At 42.8% G+C, this 23,448-nt stretch overlaps 5 protein-coding genes across 6 annotated transcripts; 1 reads left to right on the top strand and 4 right to left on the bottom strand.

The window, feature by feature from the left end:
* Positions 1–7,693: 7,693 nt before the first annotated feature.
* LOC139926737 (histone H3) lies at positions 7,694–8,130 on the bottom strand. The gene has a single exon (XM_071918538.2). The coding sequence runs from the start codon at positions 8,128–8,130 to the stop codon at positions 7,720–7,722; it is 411 nt and encodes a 136-aa protein (XP_071774639.2). The 3' UTR covers positions 7,694–7,719.
* A 360-nt stretch (positions 8,131–8,490) lies between these two features.
* On the top strand, positions 8,491–8,891 carry LOC139926736 (histone H2A-like). Its single transcript, XM_071918537.2, has one exon. It carries the CDS (start codon positions 8,491–8,493, stop codon positions 8,872–8,874), a length of 384 nt encoding a protein of 127 aa, XP_071774638.1. The 3' UTR covers positions 8,875–8,891.
* A 1,410-nt stretch (positions 8,892–10,301) lies between these two features.
* Positions 10,302–10,922, bottom strand: LOC139928330 (histone H1-like). Of its 2 annotated transcripts, XM_078284715.1 has the most exons (2): positions 10,398–10,922; positions 10,302–10,355 (listed from the first exon to the last, which is right to left on the bottom strand). In XM_078284715.1, the coding sequence occupies exons 1-2, from the start codon at positions 10,920–10,922 to the stop codon at positions 10,302–10,304; spliced, it is 579 nt and encodes a 192-aa protein (XP_078140841.1). The 2 variants fall into 2 exon arrangements, with proteins under 2 accessions (XP_078140841.1, XP_078140840.1); XM_078284714.1 differs by having other exon boundaries at positions 10,302–10,922.
* Positions 10,923–12,429: 1,507 nt separating this feature from the next.
* On the bottom strand, positions 12,430–13,289 carry LOC139907878 (histone H2B 1/2-like). The gene has a single exon (XM_071894381.2). The coding sequence runs from the start codon at positions 13,277–13,279 to the stop codon at positions 12,902–12,904; it is 378 nt and encodes a 125-aa protein (XP_071750482.1). The 5' UTR covers positions 13,280–13,289; the 3' UTR covers positions 12,430–12,901.
* A 1,735-nt stretch (positions 13,290–15,024) lies between these two features.
* Positions 15,025–21,927, bottom strand: LOC139910338 (NACHT, LRR and PYD domains-containing protein 3-like). Its single transcript, XM_078284392.1, has 12 exons — positions 21,817–21,927; positions 21,083–21,185; positions 20,747–20,860; positions 20,527–20,637; positions 20,308–20,421; positions 19,612–19,690; positions 19,209–19,434; positions 17,065–18,868; positions 16,770–16,943; positions 16,124–16,297; positions 15,988–16,034; positions 15,025–15,878 (listed from the first exon to the last, which is right to left on the bottom strand). Exons 2-12 carry the CDS (start codon positions 21,169–21,171, stop codon positions 15,340–15,342), a joined length of 3,471 nt encoding a protein of 1,156 aa, XP_078140518.1. The 5' UTR covers positions 21,172–21,185; positions 21,817–21,927; the 3' UTR covers positions 15,025–15,339.
* Between the last annotated feature and the right edge of the window lie 1,521 nt (positions 21,928–23,448).

Here is a 23,448-nt window from a genome sequence, read left to right on the forward strand (position 1 = left end):
ATGCCTTTAATTCCCTCTGTGGAACAGGAAAAACAAAATGTGTGGTTCACAAGCATCAATAAATATAACCAAGGATTTATGAAGGATGTAAAGCAATGGATTTTTGAAACTGGGAGACCACACCAACAGAGTAATGAAAACACCGCTAAGGCACCTGACGATGAAAGGCCTCATGGAAACCTTTACAGCTTGGAAGCAGCAGATGAGCCTGATTCTCATGATTATGATTCTCCACTGAACAAGGAACACAATGCTCTACCTGTTGAGACACTGGATGAAATAAAGCCATGTGACAGTGTTTCAAATACTAGCAGTAGAAGGCATGGATCAAGCTCCAGTGTTTCCACAACTTCATCTGCCCGTATCAAGGCAGAGGCTGAAATGGCTGCCCTCCTAGCCCGCCATAGATGCTGAAGGACAAGCATGCTCTTGAGGAGCAAGAGGTGCAGCTAAGGAAATAAAAGGAAAAATTTGAACTTGAAGTGAAAATAGCAGCATCTGTGGCTAGAGTGAATGTTTTAAGAGCCTCTGGTGGATCTGTTGTACACAGCTCTGCATCTCGCAAGTCCAATGGCATGGATTCCTACTTTGAGAAAAGGGGTCACATTTTCAGTGCTGATGCAGATTCATTCATTCCACACCGACTTGGAAAATATGGGAAAACCCTCCCAGACAGTGGAATTGCTGACTCCCATGTGATAGGCACAAGGCCAAAAGAGAGGAAAATGGCTGCAGGTGTTCAGTCAGAAACAATCCAGTATATGTCACAGAGCTCAAAATCAGATGTTGTAGCACCTCCACAGTCTCAGCATAGAGATGCTCACATTCCTGCCATCATTGCCGGTGACAAAGAAGAGAACTATGTTTTTTCCATAATGGAGAAACAAAATGAAATAACAGCTTTGCTGGTGCGGCAGCAATATCTCTCTTCCCTGCCAAGTAGAGAGATCCAAATTTTTGACAGAGATCCCCTGCAGTACCACACCTTTATGAGAGCCTTTGCACACAGCATAGAGGAAAAGACTGACAATGCAAGAGACTGCCTGCATTTCCTGGAACAGTACACTAGAGGGCAGCCAAGGGAGCTTGTCAGAAGTTGTCAGCATATGGCTGCAGACAGAGGATATAACAAGGCCAAGGCTTTACTGCAGGAGCATTTTGGAAATGAACAGAGAATTGCATCGGCCTATATGGAAAAGGCTCTCTCATGGTTACCAATTCGGTCAGAGGATGTGAAGGCTCTAAAAGCATACAGTCTGTTTTTGAGAGGATGCTGTAATGCCATGGAGGAGGTTCATTACATGTGCGAGTTGGATATGCCGGTCAACATGCTTACAGTAATCAAGAAACTGCCCTACAAGCTGAGAGACAGGTGGAGAGCAGTAGCTTGTGAAATTCAAGAGAAGCACCACCGCAGGGCTACTTTTGTGAACATTGTGGATGGAAGGCTCAAACTGTAATCAGAGTGAAGGAGAGACGCTCATCAGGAAAAACTGCTTGCCTGTACTGCAAAGGTGGACACACATTGGAGTGGTGTTCTCTATTGGAGAAGAGAGCTCACAATGAGAAGATTGCCTTCCTGAAAGAAAATTGAGTCTGTTTTGGCTGCTTGTGTACTGGGCACATCAGTAAGGACTGTAGGAAGCGTCTCTCATGTAAAGCATGTGGTTCCAAACACCCTAGTATGCTTCACATCCACCAGAAGGAAAGAGCAGAGACAGAGCAAGCTAAGATCAACTCAGACGCAGCAGTGGGCAGCACTCTGGTTGCAGTGCAAACCAGTGGTCTTACTGGGGCCGGTGATCAAGATTGTAAACTCTCCATTGTTCCAGCGCAAGTTAAGTCCAAGAAGGGGCATAAAGTAGTGGAGACTTATGCTTTCCTAGACCAAGGGAGTTCAGCATCATTCTGCACAGTGGGTCTGATGAACAGGCTGAATCTCTCAGGGAGGAAAACAAGGATTCTCTTGCGCACCATGGGCCAAGAAAATTCTGCAGGATCTGTGCAGGAAAGAGCGTGGGTGGGACGACAAAATACCAACACCTATAGCTCAAGAGTGGACGGACTGGGTTCAAGAGATCCATCTGCTGGAAGACTTCAAGGTCACCAGATGTTTAAAGCCTGTGGACTTTGGTGAAGTAACTTCTGCACAGTTGCACCACTTTGCAGATACGAGTGAAGATGGCTACGGCACAGTCACCTATTTGCTGTCATGTAATGCCCGCTCCCAGCTGCACAGTGCTTTTGTTATGGGCAAGGCCAGGGTGGCACCTTTAAAGCAGATCACCATCCCTCACATGGAGCTTACAGCTGCCATGGTAGCAGCTCAGCGTATCTCATGCATCTCAATGGAGATATGTTAATACCTCAAGCAACCCTGCAGACCTCGCTTCTAGAGGAGCCAAGGTGGAGTCATTCATGAAGAACACAATCTGGATATCAGGTCCTCAATTTCTCAAGCAACCAGAGGAGGATTGGCCTGTTAACCCAGATGCTCTGAGAGTACTCCCAGATTCTGATGATCCTGAGGTCAAAGGGACCATTTCTGCCAATGCTGTTCAGGCTAAGGAGGAAGTGGATATAGTGACTCACCTGAGTAAGCGTATCTTCTCCTGGACTCTTCTGAAGAGGGTGATGGGCTGGATATTGAGATTCAAGAATCTGCTTTTGAGTCTCAGTCAGAAGAGGAGGGAGATTGTTGCTTATCTGGCTCAGTCTGGGACAGACCAGAGTCAACAAAGGGATGCTATAGAGAAAGAGATGCAGAGTTTCAAGAATAAAATGCATCGTGATTGTCTCTCAGTAAAGGAGCTTGGAGAAGCTGAGCTGGAGATAATCAGATCTTGTCAAAGGAGAACATTCCCAGAAGAATTCTCCAGCCTCCAGAAGGGAGAGAATGTTAAAAAGAGTAGCCATATATACAAGCTCAACCCAGTACTTGAAGATGGCATCTTGAGAGTTGGTGGACGTCTCAGTAGGGCTGCTATGCCTGAGGAATCCAAACATCCAGTCATACTGGCTAAGGATTTCAACATCTCAGACCTCATTCTTCGACACGTACATCAGGAAGTGGGTCATGGTGGTAGGAACCACATGCTATCAAGACTGTGCCAGTGATATTGGATCCCCGGTGCCAGTGTGGCTATAAGAAAGATCCTATCTAAATGTACAGTCTGTCGGCGGTTACATGGAGCTCCAGGCCAACAGCAAATGGCAGACTTGCCGCACAACAGGGTTTCACCTGATGAGCCCCCGTTTACCTTTGTCGGAGTGGATTGTTTTGGTCCGTTTGAGGTTAAGCGTGGAAGGAGCCTAGTGAAAAGATATGGTGTTATCTTCACATGCCTATCTATTCGAGCGACACACATTGAAGTGACAGCATCATTGGACACAGACTCTTTCATCAATGCTTTACGGCGTTTCATAGCGAGGCGTGGACAAGTCAAAGAGCTACGCTCAGACAATGGTACTAACTTTGTTGGCGCAGAGCGTGAACTGGCCATTGAAGGATGGAATCTTGAACAGATCAGTGACGTACTTCTGCAGAAGGCAATCAAGTGGATCTTTAATCCTCCAACTGGTTCACATCATGGTGGAGCATGGGAGAGGTTGATTCGGTCAGTGCGGAAGGTCCTCAACTCTACTCTGAAGGCACAAAACCTTGATGAGGAAGGTCTCTACACAGTGCTCTGTGAAGTGGAGGCTATCCTTAATAGCCGACCTATTACCAAAGCATCCACCAAATGATTTAGAGGCGTTAACTCCTAACCACCTACTGCTTCTCAGAACCAAGCCATGTTTGCCACCTGGACTGTTTCAGAAAGAGGATGTCTATGCTTGTCGTAGATGGAAACAAGTTCAATACATGTCTGATTTGTTCTGGAAGAGATGGATTAAGGAGTACCTACCACAATTACAAGAACATCAGAAATGGTCTAGTATCAAACGTAACTTCATCCATGGAGATATAGTGCTCATAGTTGATGATTCAGCACCTCGTAATTCATGGGTCACAGGGAAGGTCGTGGCAGCTGTTCCAGACAGGAGAGGACTTGTACGTTAAGTGAAGATCAAAACGCAAACCGGTTGTCTGGACAGGCCTGTCACCAAGATTTGTCTTCTTCAAGAGACAGAGGAGTGCTGATGGATACTACAGACCTGACATGACTTGACTTACCTACACTTACTTGACATGACTTAAGAGTGGTGGTAAAGATCACTCTCAACCTAGGCTAAGTGCTAGTAACCTCTGGCCTAGAGAAGAAAGAAGAAGGAAGATTTCAAAGAAGAGATACCAGATTAAGTTTCTTTGATTGTTTTTCTTGTCTCCTATAGCCTATGTGTTATTGTGTAATTAGGGCCCGAGCACCGACCGGTGCGAAGCCCTACTGTATTTAAAGGAATTATTATTTTTCCCTCCAATGAATCGCATTTTTGAGGGGCTAAAGGTGCTCCAAAACTCACCAAACTTTGCACATGCCTCAGAACTGCTGAAAAATTACATATTTTATGGGTCTTGCGCATGGGTGTGGCAAAATGGCTCAATAGCGCCCCCTACAAAATTTCAACTAAATATCCCTCGCGCTACGTTTCACCTACATGTACGAAATTTCACAGGCACATGTATCATGTCCAGACTTAAAAAAAACGTCCTGGGTCCTATGACCTAAACCCAACAGGAAGTCAGCCATTTTGAATTTAGGGTGGCATTTTTGGCCATTTAAAGGGGTCATACTTTAACAAACTCCTCCTAGGAGGTTAATCGGATCCACCTCAAACTTGCTCAGCGTACATAACAGACCTTGACAATGAAAAGTTGGTAAAAGCTTGAGTTTTCGTCTAACGGCGTGGGCGTGGCGAGGCGTCGAATTTCCATGTTTCGCCACGAAACAGGAAGTGCTATGTAACTCCACTGTACATGGTCAAATCTGCCCCAAACGTCACATGTTTGATAAGTGTCATGGCCTGAGCACATCTACAGGCCAATATTCACTTCTGGTCATAGCGCCACCTACTGCCAAAAAAGGAAGTGGTTTGTAACTCGGTTGTACGTGGTCAAATCTGCCCCAAACTTCACCTGTTTGATGACAGTCCCGGCCTGAACACATCTACATGCCAATATTCTGTTATAGTCATAGCGCCACCTACTGCCAACACAGGAAGTGACTTGTAACTCCACTGTACATGGTCAAATCTGCCCCAAACTTCACCTGTTTGATGACAGTCCCGGCCTGAAGACATCTACATGCCAATATTCTGTAATAGTCATAGCGCCACCTACTGGCAACACAGGAAGTGGTTTGTAACTCGAATGTACATGGTCAAATCTGCCCCAAACTTCACCTGTTTGATGACAGTCCCGGCCTGAACACATCTACAGGCCAATATTTACTTATGGTCACAGCGCCACCTACTGGCAACACAGGAAGTGGTATGTAACTCGGCTGTACATGGTCAAATCTGCCCCAAACTTCACACGTTTGATGAGAGTCCCGGCCTGAAGACATCTACATGCCAATATTCAGTTACAGCCATAGCGCCACCTACTGGCAACACAGGAAGTGGTTTGTAACTCGACTGTACGTGGTCAAATCTGCCCCAAACTTCACATGTTTGATGAGAGTCCAGGCCTGAAGACATCTACATGCCAATTTTGAATCATAGTCATAGCGCCACCTACTGGCTAAAGGAAATGACACGTTTTATAATGAAAATTCAGAGCCGCGTCGACCAGTCGGTGTCCAGTAACGACGTGGCTGCGGCACACCCCAACGTGCGCAAAGTGCGAGGGCCCGATCATCGCTGCTTGCAGCTTTAATTTATTATTATTATTATTATTTTTGTGCATCACACAAATGCAGTTACTTGTGAATTTGATGGGAATCATTTAGCATTGAAAATATGATCAGTTGATAAAAATGTTTCAATTTCAAACCAGATAGCTTTGACAAAGCAGTCAGAGCGAGCAGAGCTGGATCACTGATGGTTTTAACTGAACCTACAGAGGTTTATGAACTGAAGATGGAAAACGTCCTGGCTATGAATTACAAAGACAGGACACTTAACATGTACTTTTACTTTTGATACTTACAGTGCATTTAATGGTGATATTTTAATTTCATTTGAGATTATTTTTGAGCAGGGGACTTTTATCAAGGTGGTTTTACTTAAAGGAACAGTTCACCCAAAAATGAAAATTCTGTCATCATCTACTCACCCTCATGCCAGTTTAAACGCAGGTGAAGTTTGTCCATATAACACACAGGGAGGCTGCCAGCACAACTCCATAGCAGCCTTCTCCAAAACAACTGAAGTCAGTGGGGACCGGTTCTTCAGAGTTCCAAAAAGACCTACAGTATATTTACACCATAATTTAGTGCAAATCTTAACTACAGCTGATTCACATGGAACAAAAGAGGTTTTGACATTTTCATAATGATTTTCACATGAATTTCATGTCACCCCTGTTAAAACCCGATTTGTGGACTTTATTAACCTATCATTACTCAAAATATACTACAGGTCAATTTTACTCAGGTTTCATAAATGTTTAATGATTGTCATGTGCATTTAAATGAAACCCTTTGAAGACCTTACTTGACCAGTTTTATACAAGTTTGAAACTGTCTTTATCCATCCTTGTTAAAAATACAGGTCGATTTCACAAAACATTTACAGCTTTAAAACACCTTCCTGTAAAACACAGGTGTCACTGACTGGCCATGCTTAGATCAAAAGCTCAAACAATATATTTTAGATTGAAAAAAACTCTGACACTGAATCCCTACCAGCTGTAGACTCTGACCTCTGACCTCTAACCTCCGATGTGGTGGGGCAAGAGAAAAGACTATTTCCCTACAAAGATTAAACTATAACTAAATACCAGTACTAATACTAGTACTCAAACTGAAATCTCTTGTCTTTGCAATATGTTTTAGAGCAAGAATTTTGCTAATTGGAAACCAGTTCATTTAGAAAGACCGATATGTCAAGTGTGACAGTAACAGCTAGTTGATGCTAAATCTTGGTTTGTTCTGTTATGGACATTATGTGTGATATACACGGGTAGGATAGAAGAATATTTAGTCTTTTTTTCTGTAATTAGTGATTCCTTTATGATGATAAGCACATGTTCTGACTCCACTGGTGGGTTAGTGCATTGCAGTAACATTTTTAGGCCACAAGAGGGCTCTGGTGTTCATTTAGTGGCTCAGTGCTGATAGATAGATAGGTAGGAATGAATTGTCAATGTGCTATGAATTATCAATGGGACAAATTATTAGACTTAAGGACTGACAAAAGGGAACATTGGTCTTGAATGCTCCCTTTATTTAATTTTTTAAAAGAGAAACAGTCTGGTCCACTGTGTGTGTGTGTGTGTGTGTGTGTGTGCGTATATATAAACAAGGTGAACTTTGATAGGGTATTTGAAAGTGTGAAAAAAGGTGGAATATAAAGCCACTATACCTGAAACATGATGTGAATTCAACCATATGTAGGTCTATCTGTGACTATTTGTCGTTTCTCATTTTGAATAGAAGTGGTAAATATTCCACAACTACACTGTGCATGCTATACAGGCTGGTTACAACACCACTGGATATAATTATAATGAACCATTGTTATTGAAACAGTAGCAAAAGAATTTAAACTCTTTGTAGTGAGGATTGAGGTGGCTCTTAAAAGAGCCGTTTTGGGTTGGTGTCTGCAGCAGAAGGTTTAAGCTCGCTCTCCGCGGATGCGGCGGGCCAGCTGGATGTCCTTGGGCATGATGGTGACCCTCTTGGCGTGGATGGCGCACAGGTTGGTGTCCTCAAACAGGCCGACCAGGTAAGCCTCGCTGGCCTCCTGAAGAGCCATGACAGCGGAGCTCTGGAAGCGCAGGTCGGTCTTGAAATCCTGAGCGATTTCTCGGACCAGGCGCTGGAAGGGCAGCTTGCGGATCAGCAGCTCGGTGGATTTCTGGTAGCGACGGATCTCTCTCAGCGCCACGGTACCGGGCCGGTAACGGTGAGGCTTCTTCACGCCGCCGGTGGCCGGAGCGCTCTTACGGGCAGCCTTGGTGGCGAGCTGCTTCCTGGGGGCTTTGCCTCCGGTAGATTTGCGAGCGGTCTGCTTGGTTCTTGCCATTGCTTTTCCTTTCTTACGACGGAAGAAAAATGTAACGGACTGGAGCAAAATGCTGCTCTTAAATCACCGGGCTGGGTCTGTAACGGTGACGCTGCTTCACCCCGCCGGTTTCTGATTGGTCTGTAGCCAAGCCGCTCCTCCTTCAGGGCAACACCGCCTAAATCTCCGGCGGTTATTGGAGAAAAGTCCTTTCTAAATGTCCGCCAAAATTCAAACTCAGCCGCCCGCTGCTTCTCTGCCCGCAGCCTCTTTTCTGATTGGACGGACATGAACCGCCCCGTCCGCTCCGAGGACATATAATCCAGGGTTTCTGTTGTGCTTCACATTTTCTTTGAGTTATAACTCTAGAAAGACTTCATAATGAGTGGTAGAGGCAAAACTGGCGGAAAGGCTCGCGCCAAGGCAAAGACCCGCTCGTCTCGTGCCGGGCTCCAGTTCCCGGTCGGCCGTGTCCACAGGCTGCTGCGCAAAGGCAACTATGCCCAGCGTGTCGGTGCCGGCGCCCCCGTCTACCTGGCGGCTGTTCTCGAGTACCTGACCGCTGAGATCCTGGAGTTGGCCGGAAACGCCGCCCGCGACAACAAGAAGACCCGGATCATCCCCCGTCACCTGCAGCTGGCCGTCCGCAACGACGAGGAGCTCAACAAGCTGCTGGGCGGAGTCACCATCGCTCAGGGCGGCGTGCTGCCCAACATCCAGGCGGTGCTGCTGCCCAAGAAGACCGAGAAGCCTGCCAAGAAGTAAACATCACACACCAGCTGCTCTCCTTACAACACAAAGGCTCTTTTAAGAGCCCAACAATCATCTCTGCAAGAGTCAAACTTTCTCTTATACTCCATCCATAATGAATACACTACATTATGTAGCATACAACATTTACACTTCACGCCGACTTTACTTGTCTACTAGTATATCCTAGGTCGTTACATTTCATTTCTTCACATTTTAGTAGTCTTTAATCGTAAACTATGAACACAATCTGTGATTCTACAAAAATGGTTGAAACTGAGTTGACAAGTGTGGGAATTTGTAGGCTATTCTAATTTCCCTTTAGCCATTTCTCTAAGGCACACAGCCTATAATATAATCAAATTTCATATGATGGAACTATTTCTGAATTTTCTGGTACACTATTCTTTTCCTCTTCAGGAATATATCACTACCAAATGGTGGGAAATATCAAAAAAAGGATGTAATAGCCTACATTAACTTAAACGAAACAAACTTTGTTTGTTGTTAAATATTTGTTTTAATACATGTTTGTTGCATTCATCTATATTTTGTATAATTAGCCTAGAACATCTAATCAATATTCTTGATCAAATACTACCCGAATATGAGATTATTAAATATCTCAAAACTGAACATTTTATTTATTTTCTTTTTTATTATAATTTTCTTAGAGGGGGGTGGATTATTAGAATAAGGTACTAATTAAATTCGTAAGATCACGTTATATAGGCTACTCTTGATAGTCACTAAATGAGTTTAAGAAGCTTTAAAAAGAAAAAAAGAAAAATTTCCATCATCCTTGAGCCTTCCCCAAGACTCAGACTAGACAAGAGTATTTAGTATTAATATATAAAGGTTTTTTCTATTTGTTATCCAGGATTTTTCTTCATTCAGTCCGATTCAGTACATTCATTTCTATCTAAAATTTGTATACAACATTAGTTTATGCACACGAGTGCTATGTTGGTCAGTAAGTAACCTGATTACAGAAACAGAACTGTGGACAAATGGGTCAAATGGATAGTATGAATATTGAAGCCGAGTGAACAACAGGCTCCAACACGCGCACACACATACACAAACACAGTCGTGACTCGTGAGTAACTTTACCCGCTTAAATTTCCTGTTGGCGGGGTTAATTTAATTTCTATTTCCTTTCTTCCTTTTCATTTCTAGAATATATCTAATATGAAAACAATGAATGGCAAATGGCGCTTTGATATTAAATATAATCTCATTCTTTCAATCAACACAAAATGCAGTTTATAAGCATTTTCCAATCCAATTGTTCTACAGCTGTATTAATTCTACGAATTAATATTAATAGCCTAAATCAATTAAATGTTTCGTAATGTAAGTGCATTAATCAGGTGCTCTTTCACTGAACTTGTGGGTGGCTCTTAGAAGAGCCTTTTGTGGATGAAGTATTGTTTGTATGTTTACTTCTTCTTGGGTGCTGCCTTCTTCTTCGCCACCTTGGGCTTGGCAGCCTTCTTCGCTGGTGCTTTCTTGGCAGCAGCGGGCTTTTTGGCCACCTTCTTGGGACTCTTGGTCGCCTTCTTGGGGCTCTTGGCTGGTTTCTTGGCCGCTGCGGGCTTCTTGGCTTTCTTGGGGGATTTCTTGGCGGCTGCGGGCTTCTTGGCCACCTTCTTGGGGCTCTTGGTCGCCTTCTTGGGGCTCTTGAGGGGTTTCTTGGCAGCGGGCTTCTTGGCTTTCGGGGCGGCCTTCTTGGCCGGCTTCTTGGGCTTGGTGTCGGCCTTCTTGTTGATCTTGAAGGAGCCGGAGGCCCCGGTCCCCTTGGTCTGGAGCAGAGCGCCCTTAGCCACCAGGCTCTTGACGGCGATCTTGACGCGGGCCTTGTTCTTGTCCACGTCGTAGCCTCCGGCAGCCAGGCTCTTCTTGAGGGCGGCCAGAGACACGCCGCTCCGCTCCTTGGAGGCGGACACAGCTTTAACGATCAGCTCACCGAGGCTGGGGCCGGCCTTCTTCGGCCTGGGAGCCTTCTTCTTGGCTGCTTTGGCCGGGGCGGGGGCGGCTGGAGCTGGGGCGACTTCTGCCATTCTCTTCTCTGTCGTTTGTTCAGATACACACCAAACTGGGAGTCTGACTGGACTGGTAGTGAAGCCGGAGCAGGGGGTGGGACTTAAACACACTGTGAGAACCGTGTAGACTCCACTCAGCCCACCGTGCTTTGTGCAGGCGGAATGCCGTGCAGCTTGTGTTTTCTCTTCATCGATAAATGTTTAAAATACAGATCTGGGAGAAATACTGAAGTCTAGCAGCGAATGGACCCGATAGCAGACTTGTGTCTCTTCATATTGAAGTCATGTAGAGCGCTGAAGGTTTCTGCATTTTGTTCGGGGAGGCTCCAAACCTCACCTATGCACCGTCGTGGGAAGCGCTGCTCACTGACATTTCTCTCCTAAAATGCTTTAAAGTGCATTAGATACCCACCAAAACCCGTTTACAGCTGGCCGAGATGTTTATCTAGAGATTAAAAGTCAAAATAATAATCTCTTGCAAATCGTTTTATATTCAACTGAAGCTATTTTGGTATCAGCAAACACACTCATGCTGGCCTGTGGTCTGTATTGTGAGTTAGGCTGCTAGACTTCATGTGAGAGATGGACACTGTGGCTATGACCATTTATTTTGTTCTGTTGAGGACTTCATTTATGATAAATAAAATATGAAACTGTTTTTTTTTAATTAATCATAACATAAGTAAATATAATTGACATTTCTTTTAATTTTGGAGGTTTTACTGAACACAAGCTTCTTACTATCCTCCAAGGCCTTTATCTATGAAAAGAAAATATAAGGAAAGCAAATACTGGTTGTTTTTGAAAAAGAAAACAAAATATTATTGACTCTTATTTGATGACCTAGCAAATCGCTGTCATACATTATATTTCTTGGAAGAGAGGAATATTTGTTGTTGCCATCTCTTGTCTGGACTCTGTGGCTTTGTCCCTTGCACTCATTACGATTGATTGCTTATAGTGTTGACAGTTGTAAAGTTTACTGTTATTGTGTACTTATTGTACATTTAGGGTACTGTAGATAAGAATGTCAGTTATAAACATGAATTGTAGTTAAATACCTCAAATGTAGGGGAAAGCTGTGTGTCTGTCAAGTCACATCAGGTTTATTTATACAGCCCTTCATCACAAAAGCATGTCTCAAGGACTTTACAAAGATTAAAACTACCAACAGCTAATCACTTAATGGAAATGACTGTAAATAAGAATGTCACTGATATACCTGAAATATAAAACAATGAGTTGGAGCTAAAAACATCAAATGTAAATGCAAAATATCAGTGTAAGAAAGCTGTGTGTCTGTAAGAAGGTCTGAAAGAATTGTTTGGTCCATTGCAGAAGAAAAAAATATCTCTTTTTAGACCATTGCTGAGTGCCACGATATTATTCCATATCACCCTTTCCATGTATTTGGCTAATGTTGAAAAGGAGGAGATAAAACAGTAAACTTCCTAATAGTGACTGGAGTAATCAGGGTGTGACAGAGACCCTAGTGAAATGAGAACCAATGATATCTTTCCAGCAGCGTTTATTTGATGACTGATCCTGCCTCAAGACAATTTCTCTCATGAATGGTACAACACCTTATGTTAGGGGGATATTCTATCAAATGTAAAATGAAACCTTTGTAGTTATTGAAAGCAGAATTACATTATCTTACCTTGGTGGCAATGTAGCTGACACTCAAAACACAGGTAAGCCTTAAGTAGTTTACAGTGCAAGTGATCATTCAAGACGTTAACAGATTAGTTACATTTTGTGTGCAAGACATGTGTTTAGTGTAAAACTGAACAACCAGCTTCTAAGTTAGGCCAATAAATGTTAATTAGTGGACTGATAAGGTTTGGAAGACCAACGTTCATAACAGGTTGTGAAGACAGTTTTGCCATTTTAACAGTTCAAATATATTGTGATTATCTAGTGTGAATTTGCCCTTCCAGAAGAAGTGTGTGGCTCTTAAAAGAGCCGTTGGGTTGATGTTGACAGCAGGCAGCTGGTTACTTGGAGCTGGTGTACTTGGTGACGGCCTTGGTGCCCTCGGACACGGCGTGCTTGGCCAGCTCACCGGGAAGCAGGAGCCTTACGGCGGTCTGGATCTCCCTGGAAGTGATGGTGGAGCGCTTGTTGTAGTGAGCCAGACGAGACGCCTCACCGGCGATGCGCTCGAAGATGTCGTTGACGAAGGAGTTCATGATGCCCATGGCCTTGGAGGAGATGCCGGTGTCGGGATGGACCTGCTTCAGCACCTTGTACACGTAGATGGCGTAGCTCTCCTTCCTGGTCTTTCTGCGCTTCTTGCCTCCCTTGCCGGCGGCGGTCTTGGTCACGGCTTTCTTGGAGCCTTTCTTGGGCGCTGGCTTCGCTGGTTCAGGCATGACGAGTTGTCGGTACTTTACAGTAACGAATAAAGTAAACTGGCGAGAACGACTGTTTTTATAGGCAGTTATGCAAATAGCACTGTGCGGTTCCCCGCCTGCGATTGGTTGCGTTTCGGCGCGTGTCCGTGAAGTGGCTGCGCGAGAAATTCTCCCACAGAAGTACAATGGATAGAAGAGATATTCTCATTCAAATTAATGTGAGCGTGCTGATGTTTGGCTGGAACTAAACACTGCGACGAAACAGGTCTTAAACGCAGCACTGTTGCATTAAATTCAGAAGGTGTTTGTTTTGCCATAGTGAAGGCATCATGACAAACATTCCAATTAAATATTGAATATTCAATCTGAATTTCGCACAGTGTACAGAAATGAAACACTGGACATTTTCATTACAACATGATTAAAGATCAAAGGCTGCCAAGAGATGTCTTGTGCCAGAGATTACCATGACGCACCAGGAATGTACCAGTCTATCTATTTTATTTCTATGTCTCTAATCATTCAACTCCACACAAAGACTTTCTGCAACTGGTAACCGCGCGCGGGCTCCACTCCCCCAACCCCCATCCATTCATACCAACTTCAAAGATATAACAGTTCATATAATATGAATTTATTTTATTAACGAGGCTCACTTGAATGTACAATTTCTTTACAAGCTGTATTGAAGCGTCAGCCAATGACTATTTTACTTATACATGTGTGTGCACAAAAATTTAAATGCCTCATTTTTAACAAACCTTACACAGATCCAGGAGCAGACTCGCAATGGGCAGCAAAGGTTTATCGATAACCATCTTAATTGTAAATGATGTCAGCTGGAGAAAAGCTTCTCTTCCTTATGTGAATCACTTTAAGTCTCTCTCCCTCCCCAAGAGAGGCATCTGTGCTTGTGTAGGTACATGGGTGGAAAACACAAGTGTTCCAAAATACTGCATTTTGGAAAAAAAATGTAAATGTTTTTGTTACTGTATTGTATTTGTGTGTGTTTATTTCTATATATTTGAGTAGATATACATTACTGTAACAATCTTTTACAACCGGCTACAGTGTAACACTGAAAATGCAAAAGGCATAAACCTACTGATAAGATATTCATAGTAGTGTTTTGTGTTGAGCACATCAGTGTGTTGTTGGTTGGTAGAAAGATCTATTCATATGATGGCGTGTGTGTGTCATTTTGATGCAAAAAAAAACATTTTGGAAAGAGATAAAACAGTTTTGAATGCAGTGTTTGCTTTTGCTAGAGATTTATAGAGTTTTGCATTTTGTGTTTGTGGTTTTGTGTTTTGTGTTTAGAGTTTTGAGAAAATGAGCCAAAGATTCAGAAAACGTGTGTAAACAATTGTGAAAAACTGTAACTGGTTAAATAAAGTTTAAATTAAAAACACTGAAAAGCATTACATGTCCTTGCTTAAATAGTAGATAATCAATGATGACATACAGTAGATCATTTTTTTTTCTAAATTACGATAAGTCATGAGCCACAATTTATAAAACAATGAAACATATTTGTTTATTTTAACTCAAAATAATTACACATTAAAATCAACAATTCTTTTTTTTTTTAACTATGTAAATTTAACCTTTATTACTGGGAAATAACTAGAAAGCAGATTCTTACCTTGGAGTAGTAAGATTAACTAAATTAAATTAAAGTCCAAAGGAAAAATGTTTTAATTTGTCTTAATTTGTCAATCATCAAAAAGAGACTCTCAGATGAAAAACAACAACTTGATCTGTCTGATTAAATATGTCATTTATTTAATTTTCCAAATAAAATGTCCATGTTCCTGTACACGTGTGATGTTAAAACCACGTTCAGCTCACCCACATAGAATAATCTATTTACAGTGATTGGTGAATCATGTTTGTTTACAGTAAAACGAGTAGTAAGCTTAGTAATCGTATATGAAAATACAAACATTAGTATTAGCACTACATAGGTGATAAATAGATACAGATATAAGTGTGTGTGTGAATCCTTTACAGAGTCAAATATCATTTCAGCAGCTGTCTTTGGTCAGCAGTGTGAGTGTTTCTCCACACAGGAAGCTCTACTCCTGACACAGAGACACTGAGGAACCAAACCACTCAAACCTAAACCCAGGGTAGAGGGGTTCAGTGAATGTGGAGTGGAAGGTGTGGATGTGGATCAGTGTGTCAGAGGAGACTCTGTAGAAGGACAGAGAGCCAGCAGGCCAGTCCAGATACACTGCTACTCTGCCAGAGTCAGAGGAGGAGGGGGAGATGTGTATGTCTGTTGATCTGTTATTGTGCCAGGCAGAGTAACGGTTATTAAAGCATAACAAACTCCAGGACTTGTCATTCCCTCCAAGGCTGCAGTCAGGACCATCTCCTGTCCTTCTGATTCCTCTGTATGTCACTCCTATATAAACTCCTCCTTCCCTCTCGACCTCCCAGTAACAGCACCCAGTCAGACCATTTCTACACAGCAGCTGTTCCCAGCAGTCAAATCTCTCTGGGTGATCAGGATGTGGCTGCTCCTCTTTCATCTCTGTCACCTTTCTGTTGTCCTCAGACAGAGAGATGTTTCTGTTTGCTGTGTTTGGGTCCAGTGTGAGTTCACAGGCATCTGATGGAGAGAACAAGACACAGCTTGGAACATACAGAAGAAACCACAACTACACAATCTAAAATAGTTGAACGTGTGCTTCCATGAATAAAACTAAACACACACTTACATTTCCTCAGACCCGATTTCAACCTGTGCACTCCCCCATGGTCCAGACTGGGGGTGGAGGGATAAACAGTCAGACCAGCATATTCTCTTTGATCATGGAAACATGGACATTAAATAAACAATAAGCCTCTCCAGACCTGAGAGAGTCCAGTCTCCAGTGTGGATCCTCCAGTCCAGCAGAGAGCAGCTTCACTCCTGAGTCTCCTGGATGATTGTAGCTCAGGTCCAGCTCTCTCAGATGGGAGGGGTTGGAGCTCAGAGCTGAGGCCAGAGAAGCACAGCCTTCCTCTGTGAGCAGACAGCCTGACAACCTACACACACACACACACACACACACACACACACAAAACAAGGTATACACAGGTATATGTTAGACTTTGTCATTAGTGTACTACTCTGAAATTATTTGGGATAATGCAGCTGAATGCTAGAACTGTAGAACTGTAACTGTCACTATTGTTGATCATGTGATCTGCTTTGTGTTTTGGTCCAGTTTGGAGTTTAGAGTTTTTGAGTTCTTGAATTAATTTTTGACAGTATCTTAAAAGTCTTTGGTATTTTAAGCCTCAACAACAAAGGCAACAAGGAGGGGAAATAATGAAATATAATCAGGGAAAGCAGTTCACAGGGGTTAGAAAGTAGTGGTAAATGTTGGTATCACAACTGGTTTGTAAATCACATGGGCAGAAAAATCCAACACATTAAGTGTTTATTTAGTGACATTAACTTGCATGTAAGCAGGATTTAAATGGTTATCTGTTGAACAGGTTGAGGAATACTGACCTGAGAGTTTCCAGTCTACATTGTAGACTCTCCAGTCCAGCAGAGAGCAGCTTCACTCCTGAATCCTGCAGGTCGTTGTTACTCAGGTCCAGCTCTCTCAGACTAGAGGACTGGGAACTGAGAACTGAGGCCAGAGCTTCACAGCTTCTCTCTGACAGCTTACAGCCACTCAGCCTGAAGAGGAATTAGTTATACAGACAAACAATAACATTGAAAATATGTATTTTTTTCTCTCATGTAGAAAACATGATAGATGATGTTTAAAAAAAAAAAAAATCCAGTTATCTGCACCTACAAAGACTTATTGGAGGCTTTGACCACTGGCAGCAGCCTCAGAAGAGCCTCCTCTGAAGCAGAGTATTTCTTCAGGTCAAACACGTCCAGCTCTTCTTCTGATGACAGTAAGATGAAGACCAGAGCCGACCACTGAGCAGGGGAGAGTTCGTCTGTGGAGAGACTTCCTGATCTCAGGTACTGTTGGATCTCCTCCACTAGAGAACGGTCATTCAGCTCATTCAGACAGTGGAACAGATTGATGCTTCTCTCTGGAGAAGGATTCTCCCTGATCTTCTCCTTGATGTACTGGACTGTTTCCTGATTGGTCTGTGAGCTACTTCCTGTCTGTGTCAGCAGGCCTCGTAGGAGAGTCTGATTGGTCTCCAGTGAAAGACCCAGGAGGAAGCGGAGGAACAAGTCCAGGTGTCCGTTTGGACTCTGTAAGGCCTTGTCCACAGCGCTCTGGTAGAGGTGGTTTAAGCTAGATTTCATTCTTAATAGTGTAGGACACCAGGATGTTGATTGTGGTTCTGACAGTAGATTGATATCAGTGTTGATAAATGACAGAAAGACATAAACAGCAGCCAGAAACTCCTGAATGCTCAGATGGACAAAGCAGAACACCTTGTCCTGGTTCAGCCCACGCTCCTCTTTAAAGATCTGTGTGAACACTCCTGAGTACACTGAGGCTGCTCTGATATCAATGCCACACTCTGTCAGGTCGGCTTCATAGAAGATCAGGTTGCCTTTCTCCAGCTGCTCAAAAGCCAGTTTTCCCAGAGAGAGAATCATCTTCCTGGTCTCTGCAGTCCAGAGTGGATCTGTCTCAGCTCTCCCATGATACTTCACATTGCCCTGTTTGGACTGAACCACCAGGAAGTGGATGTACATCTCAGTCAGGGTCTTGGGCATCTCTCCTCTCTCATCTGTTCTCAACACATGCTCCAGAACTGTAGCAGAGATCCAGCAGAAGACTGGGATGTGGCACATGATGTGGAGGCTTCGTGAAGTCTTGATGTGGGAGATGATCCTGCTGGCCTGCTCCTCATCTCTGAATCTCTTCCTGAAGTACTCCTCCTTCTGTGGGTCAGTGAAGCCTCTCACCTCTGTCACCATGTCAACACACTCAGGAGGGATCTGATTGGCTGCTGCAGGTCGTGTGGTTATCCAGAGACGAGCAGAGGGAAGCAGTTTCCCCTTGATGAGGTTTGTCAGCAGCACGTCCACTGAGGTCGACTCTGTAACATCAGTCCAGATCTCGTTGTTCTGGAAGTCCAGAGGAAGTCGACACTCATCCAGACCGTCAAAGATGAACACAACCTGGAACTTGTCAAACCTGCAGATTCCTGCTTCTTTGGTCTCAGTGAAGAAGTGATGAAGAAGTTCCACCAAGCTGAACTTTTTCCCTTTCAGCAAATTCAGCTCTCGGAAAGAGAATGGAAATGTGAACTGAATATTGTGGTTGGCTTTGTCTTCAGCCCAGTCCAGAGTGAACTTCTGTGTTAAGACTGTTTTCCCAATGCCAGCCACTCCCTTTGTCATCAATGTTCTGGTTGGTTTATCTCTTCCAGGTAAGGGTTTAAAGATGTCTTCACAGTTGATTGTTGTTTCTGGTCTCGCTGGTTTCCTGGATGCTGTTTCAATCTGTCTGACCTCATGTTCATCATTGACCTCTCCACTCTCTCCCTCTGTGATGTGGAGCTCTGTGTAGATCTGATTCAGAAGTGTTGGGTTTCCTGCTTTAGCAATCCCCTCAAACAGACACTGAAACTTCTCTTTCAGATTAGATTTGAGTTCACGTTGGCACACTGCAGCAAGAGTTTCTGAATGAACAAACAACAAATAATATCAATACAAAAAATTAATATTTCCCTAGTGGTTGGAAAACCGGGTCTTGACTGTGTGCAGCAACATGTGAACTCAACTTTGTGTGTGTGTGTGTTTTTGTTTTTTTGTTTTTTTTATGAAAACCACTGTGTTCAGCATTTCACACCCACAAATCAATAATTTAACCAGATATTCCATGGCGATTGGCTCATTACCTTCCAATCTGGAATGGAAGAGATCTTGTCTGTATTAATAGCAGAGGTTCGAAATGCAATCCTTCCCATTTTCCCACTATTTCCCCTTTCCATCATGTTAAACATGTTCAAAGCCTCTTACTGCTCTGCAGAGAGTCAGCCAGCTCCTCCTGCTTCATTCTCCTCAAGAAGTGCAGTGTGATCATCAGAAAAGCCTCTCTGCTGCTCCTCTGTTCTTCCTCATCACCGCTCACCACCTCATCATCCTCCCTCTGCCTCTCTGAGCATTCTGGGTAATCTGGACTCAGAACCGTCTGGAACCTTTTCAGCTCGTTCTTCACAAAAGTGACAATGTTCTCCTCAAGACGCTGGAGCAGAATAATATATTAATTAACCTTTAATTCTAAAATAACATCAAATTAATCTCGTAGAGACTGAAAGCCCATTGGTCTAAAGAGTGCAGCATGGAGGCTATTATGACCATAATTGTTGTTTTTCATTTCATTTATAGCTGAAGGAGCAGGTGTTGTTGTACATTTACACACCATAAATATGGAGTCCAGGTCTGTTTGATGCTCCTGGGCAGACTGACCACTGGGAACCTCTGACCTCTGCTGGTGGACTCTGTCGAGAAAACATACACACACACACACACACACACACACACACACACAGGCTGTAGGTGGCTCTGTTTTGTTATGATGATCCTGGTAGAAACACAAGGTAAACTCTACTGTAAATGTTGCTCTGATTTTTGAATGTGATGTCTTGAGAGATGAAACAACAGAGTATGAAGGGCCAGATCAATATTTCATATACCTGTGCTAAGTATAGTCTAATTCCAACCAATTAGTCTGTTTTAAATTATTTTTTCATGTTATATTTTGAAGCTTTCTAAAAATGTACAAACATACAAAGAGCAGCACACATATGAAACCCATTCACCATCACCCTCCCTCAACCGAGCAAGATTACATCATAGGTTAAGGACAATATGTCACTCTCCATGCCTGAAATACACCATGAGGGGAGACAAACGAAGGGCTAAGACAAACAAATATAAAAGAAACGGAAAAAGAAATGGAGAAATTTGTAGTATTGTCTGCATGTATGTGCATATGTACACACAGGCATGTACAGCCTTGGACACACACATACCTAAACAACAAGCAGGTCAATAGACCTGTCTGTTCATATAAGTGTCGAAAGGGCCCTAGATTTGATCTATTTTAAATTCTTGCCTTTTCTCAGCAGAGTGGTGTCCTCCTTTGAACGCAATAGGTTCCTCTATAGACCGGTGACTCTTCATGGACACACAGCTGGGTACAGGGGAGTCTGGTCTCTCCTGCTGGATCCTGCAAGAAACATTTTATGAATACAGTGAACGTATCTGTGTCCTTGTGAAGAAGACAATTTTACTTTCTTACTAATGCTAACATACTAAGATAATAATAACTTACTTATTTTCAGAAGGATGCCTATCTTTGAATTCAATAGGTTCCTTTATTGACCAGTCCCTCTTCATGGACACACAGCTGGGTACAGGGGAGTCTGGTCTCTCCTGCTCGATCCTGCAAGAAACATTTTATGAATACAGTGAATGTATCTGTGTCCTTATGAAGAAGACATTGTTAGCCTCTTATTAATGCTAACATACTAAGATAAGATACTAAAACTTACTTATTTTCAGAAGGATGCCTATCTTTGAAATCTATAGGGTCAATCATAGACTGATCACTCTTCATGGACACACAGCTGGGTACAGGGGAGTCTGGTCTCTCCTGCTGGACTGGGCTTCAACACAACAGAAAAAGAAAAAAAAAATTACTCCCGCACACACAGTTATGAACTCTGCTTTATTCTGTCTCTGTCGACGTGTCAGTCCTCTGACCTTTATCAAGACATTCAAACACAACAGAGACAGAGCTTTTACTCTGAATAATGATGCTGTAATGATTTCACTGCTGAGCTCTGAGATACAGAACAGTCATGGACAGTTAGAGATCCTCTTCTTACCTCTTATCTTTGGTCCGGCTGTCATGTTCCCCAGACAGAGTGGTTTTAGAGGGAGGGAGCCCCGCCTCTCTCTCCTCAGACTGACTCATAGTAGAGCGAATACCTTTACACAAACACACTGGAATGAGTCATTACAGGATATATTATTTCAAGGGCTGTGATCATTCCTGTCAGAAACATGTCACACATACAGAGTGTACATAATACTCGGACCATCTGCCCTTTAGTTCCAAGTTCATCTAGAAAGGATTTTTAAGCCTCTGGGACAATTGAGACATGGACTCTGCAAAAGTGGGTTGAGTGAATGGTAGCATATTTTAGTATTGGCGAGTTGGTAGTGTTGCTCACTTGGTGTATTTACAGTGAGAAACAATGCACTTCAGTCAAGCTTATCGAAGCTGTCAGACAAGTTTTGAGACTTCCTGCATATTTCACCAGAGAAATGAGTTGAGATTACAATCTAACTGGGGCTGATTCTGGTTAAGACTAAAAATAACACGGGCAAAACATTCTTGGACAATGTTAATTTTGTCCCCAATGTCACACATTAATGTTGAAAATTATGGCGCAATGACGTCTAATGAATAGTTAGATCTGCAGACACCGAATGCACATTTTGAAAGACTTTACCACCATCGTCTCATCCCAATCTACTATACAGTCATCTAGTTATGCAACACAATGTAGAACCCTATTAATTAAACATTTGTAATGATCCCTTGTAGGGTCTTTACCTGGTGAACTCACATCCAGATCAAATTGAAGACACTTTCTACCGTCATCTGTAGAGGAATCATTGAGAGAAAAGACGCTGTTTATTCTCCTTTGTCATTCGTGGGTGTCTGTTGATCTGCGGTTGCTGTCACATCCTCATAACTTAAGTATGAAGGTCTAAAAACATCAGTATGTCATCAAACCAGTCTAACCTGTAGCCACAAAGCAAATCTGTGGCAGAAAAATCATAAATCAAGTGATGTAGTTCTACTATTTGTCCACTAGATGGAGCACATCAACCAAATCAGAAGTTTTCATAAAGAGACTAAGAGTGACTTATTGTAAATTCATTTTTAGGAGTTTTCTGTAGTAGAATGAGTGAAGCAAGAGAGTATAAATGCTTTTACTAACTTCTATCAGCCTAAATGACAAGCAGTGTGTGTTATGAGCTCTGAGGAAAACAGTTGGGAACCATTGACATACATAATCTACTGTTGAAGATCTAAATAGATTATTTGTTTGAAAAGACCTATTAAAGAACAACTACTACTATTAATGCTACTACTACTAATGCCACTACTAAAAATCATAGTAAACCTAATAGATAAAGTAATTACAATATAAACTATATTTTCCTAACAATTTAAAACTGCATTAATCATTTTAAATAATTATGTGTTTTTCTGACCTGTATAAACTATTAATACAAATAGGAAAAATGTCTGCGCTCTAATAAGTCCTTATATATGTTTTTGTACCTCAAGTGCCTGTGGTTCCAAGAAGAGCATTGGACTGTTCAACAGCATCAGGCCCTGCGACAGCCAGTCATGACCAGCACTCCTCCCCCTCCACTCCTCCCTGGGTGCTGATGACATCAGCTCCAGCGAGCTCAGAGCATGGACCAATCAGCTGTGAGGCTCCTCCACCTTCTCTTCAACCTCTCACTGAGCCTTCAGAGGGCGCCACCGCTGCAGACAACATCCTGTCGTCGTCATGTTAAAGAAGGGCTGGTCCAGTGGTACTAACATCCAGCACATCATGAAGATCTTGGAGAGGTTGTCTTGGATCATCTTAGACCTCTTGTGAGACTCCTGGAGCCTCTGCAGTCTGCTACCGGACTCATATAGGAGTGGACGATGCTGGATCATCTATCTGCTGCACAGGGTTTACTCCCATGTGGATAAAGCTGAAAACACGTTTCATGTTTCTTGATTTCACCAGTGCTTTAATATTTAATACCATCCAGCCCCTCCTGGATAAATCATGTCATCTACAAAAGTTCTCAATAGTGGGGTAGGCCTATATTAGATGGGGTAAAAGACAGGAGGATTGTATTCTGGTGATAAAGAACTCAATTTGCTCTCTGTTCATACTGTCCATACATTTGTTTTTTGGTGAATTAGTGTCTGATACAGCAGATGGATCTCACACGTTGTGACTAGTGGTGTGTCTGTCTTCCCATTTAACAGCACAATGACAGTGATAAAATTTTTAGTGAATTTATCATGTAGACAGCTTTCTCATTGAGTGTGTTTACATGCCATTAATATTCAAATATAATTTTTTTTTATCTCACTGAAGAGTTGGCATGTGTAAATGTCATGTTCCTTTTTTTTTTTTTTTTTTTAAGGCATGATGAGCGTAAAGGCATG

This window comes from Centroberyx gerrardi, chromosome 7, assembly GCF_048128805.1.
Source record: "Centroberyx gerrardi isolate f3 chromosome 7, fCenGer3.hap1.cur.20231027, whole genome shotgun sequence".
In the NCBI taxonomy this organism is placed as follows: domain Eukaryota; kingdom Metazoa; phylum Chordata; class Actinopteri; order Beryciformes; family Berycidae; genus Centroberyx; species Centroberyx gerrardi.

Coding starts and splice junctions, on each gene's coding strand:
- LOC139926737 (XM_071918538.2), bottom strand. CDS start 8,130: ATGGCAAGAACCAAGCAGACCGCTCGCAAATCTACCGGAGGCAAAGCC.
- LOC139926736 (XM_071918537.2), top strand. CDS start 8,491: ATGAGTGGTAGAGGCAAAACTGGCGGAAAGGCTCGCGCCAAGGCAAAG.
- LOC139928330 (XM_078284714.1), bottom strand. CDS start 10,922: ATGGCAGAAGTCGCCCCAGCTCCAGCCGCCCCCGCCCCGGCCAAAGCA.
- LOC139907878 (XM_071894381.2), bottom strand. CDS start 13,279: ATGCCTGAACCAGCGAAGCCAGCGCCCAAGAAAGGCTCCAAGAAAGCC.
- LOC139910338 (XM_078284392.1), bottom strand. CDS start 21,171: ATGAGTCAGTCTGAGGAGAGAGAGGCGGGGCTCCCTCCCTCTAAAACC. Junction 20,861..21,082: donor AGCCGGACCAAAGATAAGAG/GTAAGAAGAGGA, acceptor GTTGTGTTGAAG/CCCAGTCCAGCAGGAGAGAC. Junction 16,035..16,123: donor TGGAGACTGGACTCTCTCAG/GTCTGGAGAGGC, acceptor CTCCACCCCCAG/TCTGGACCATGGGGGAGTGC.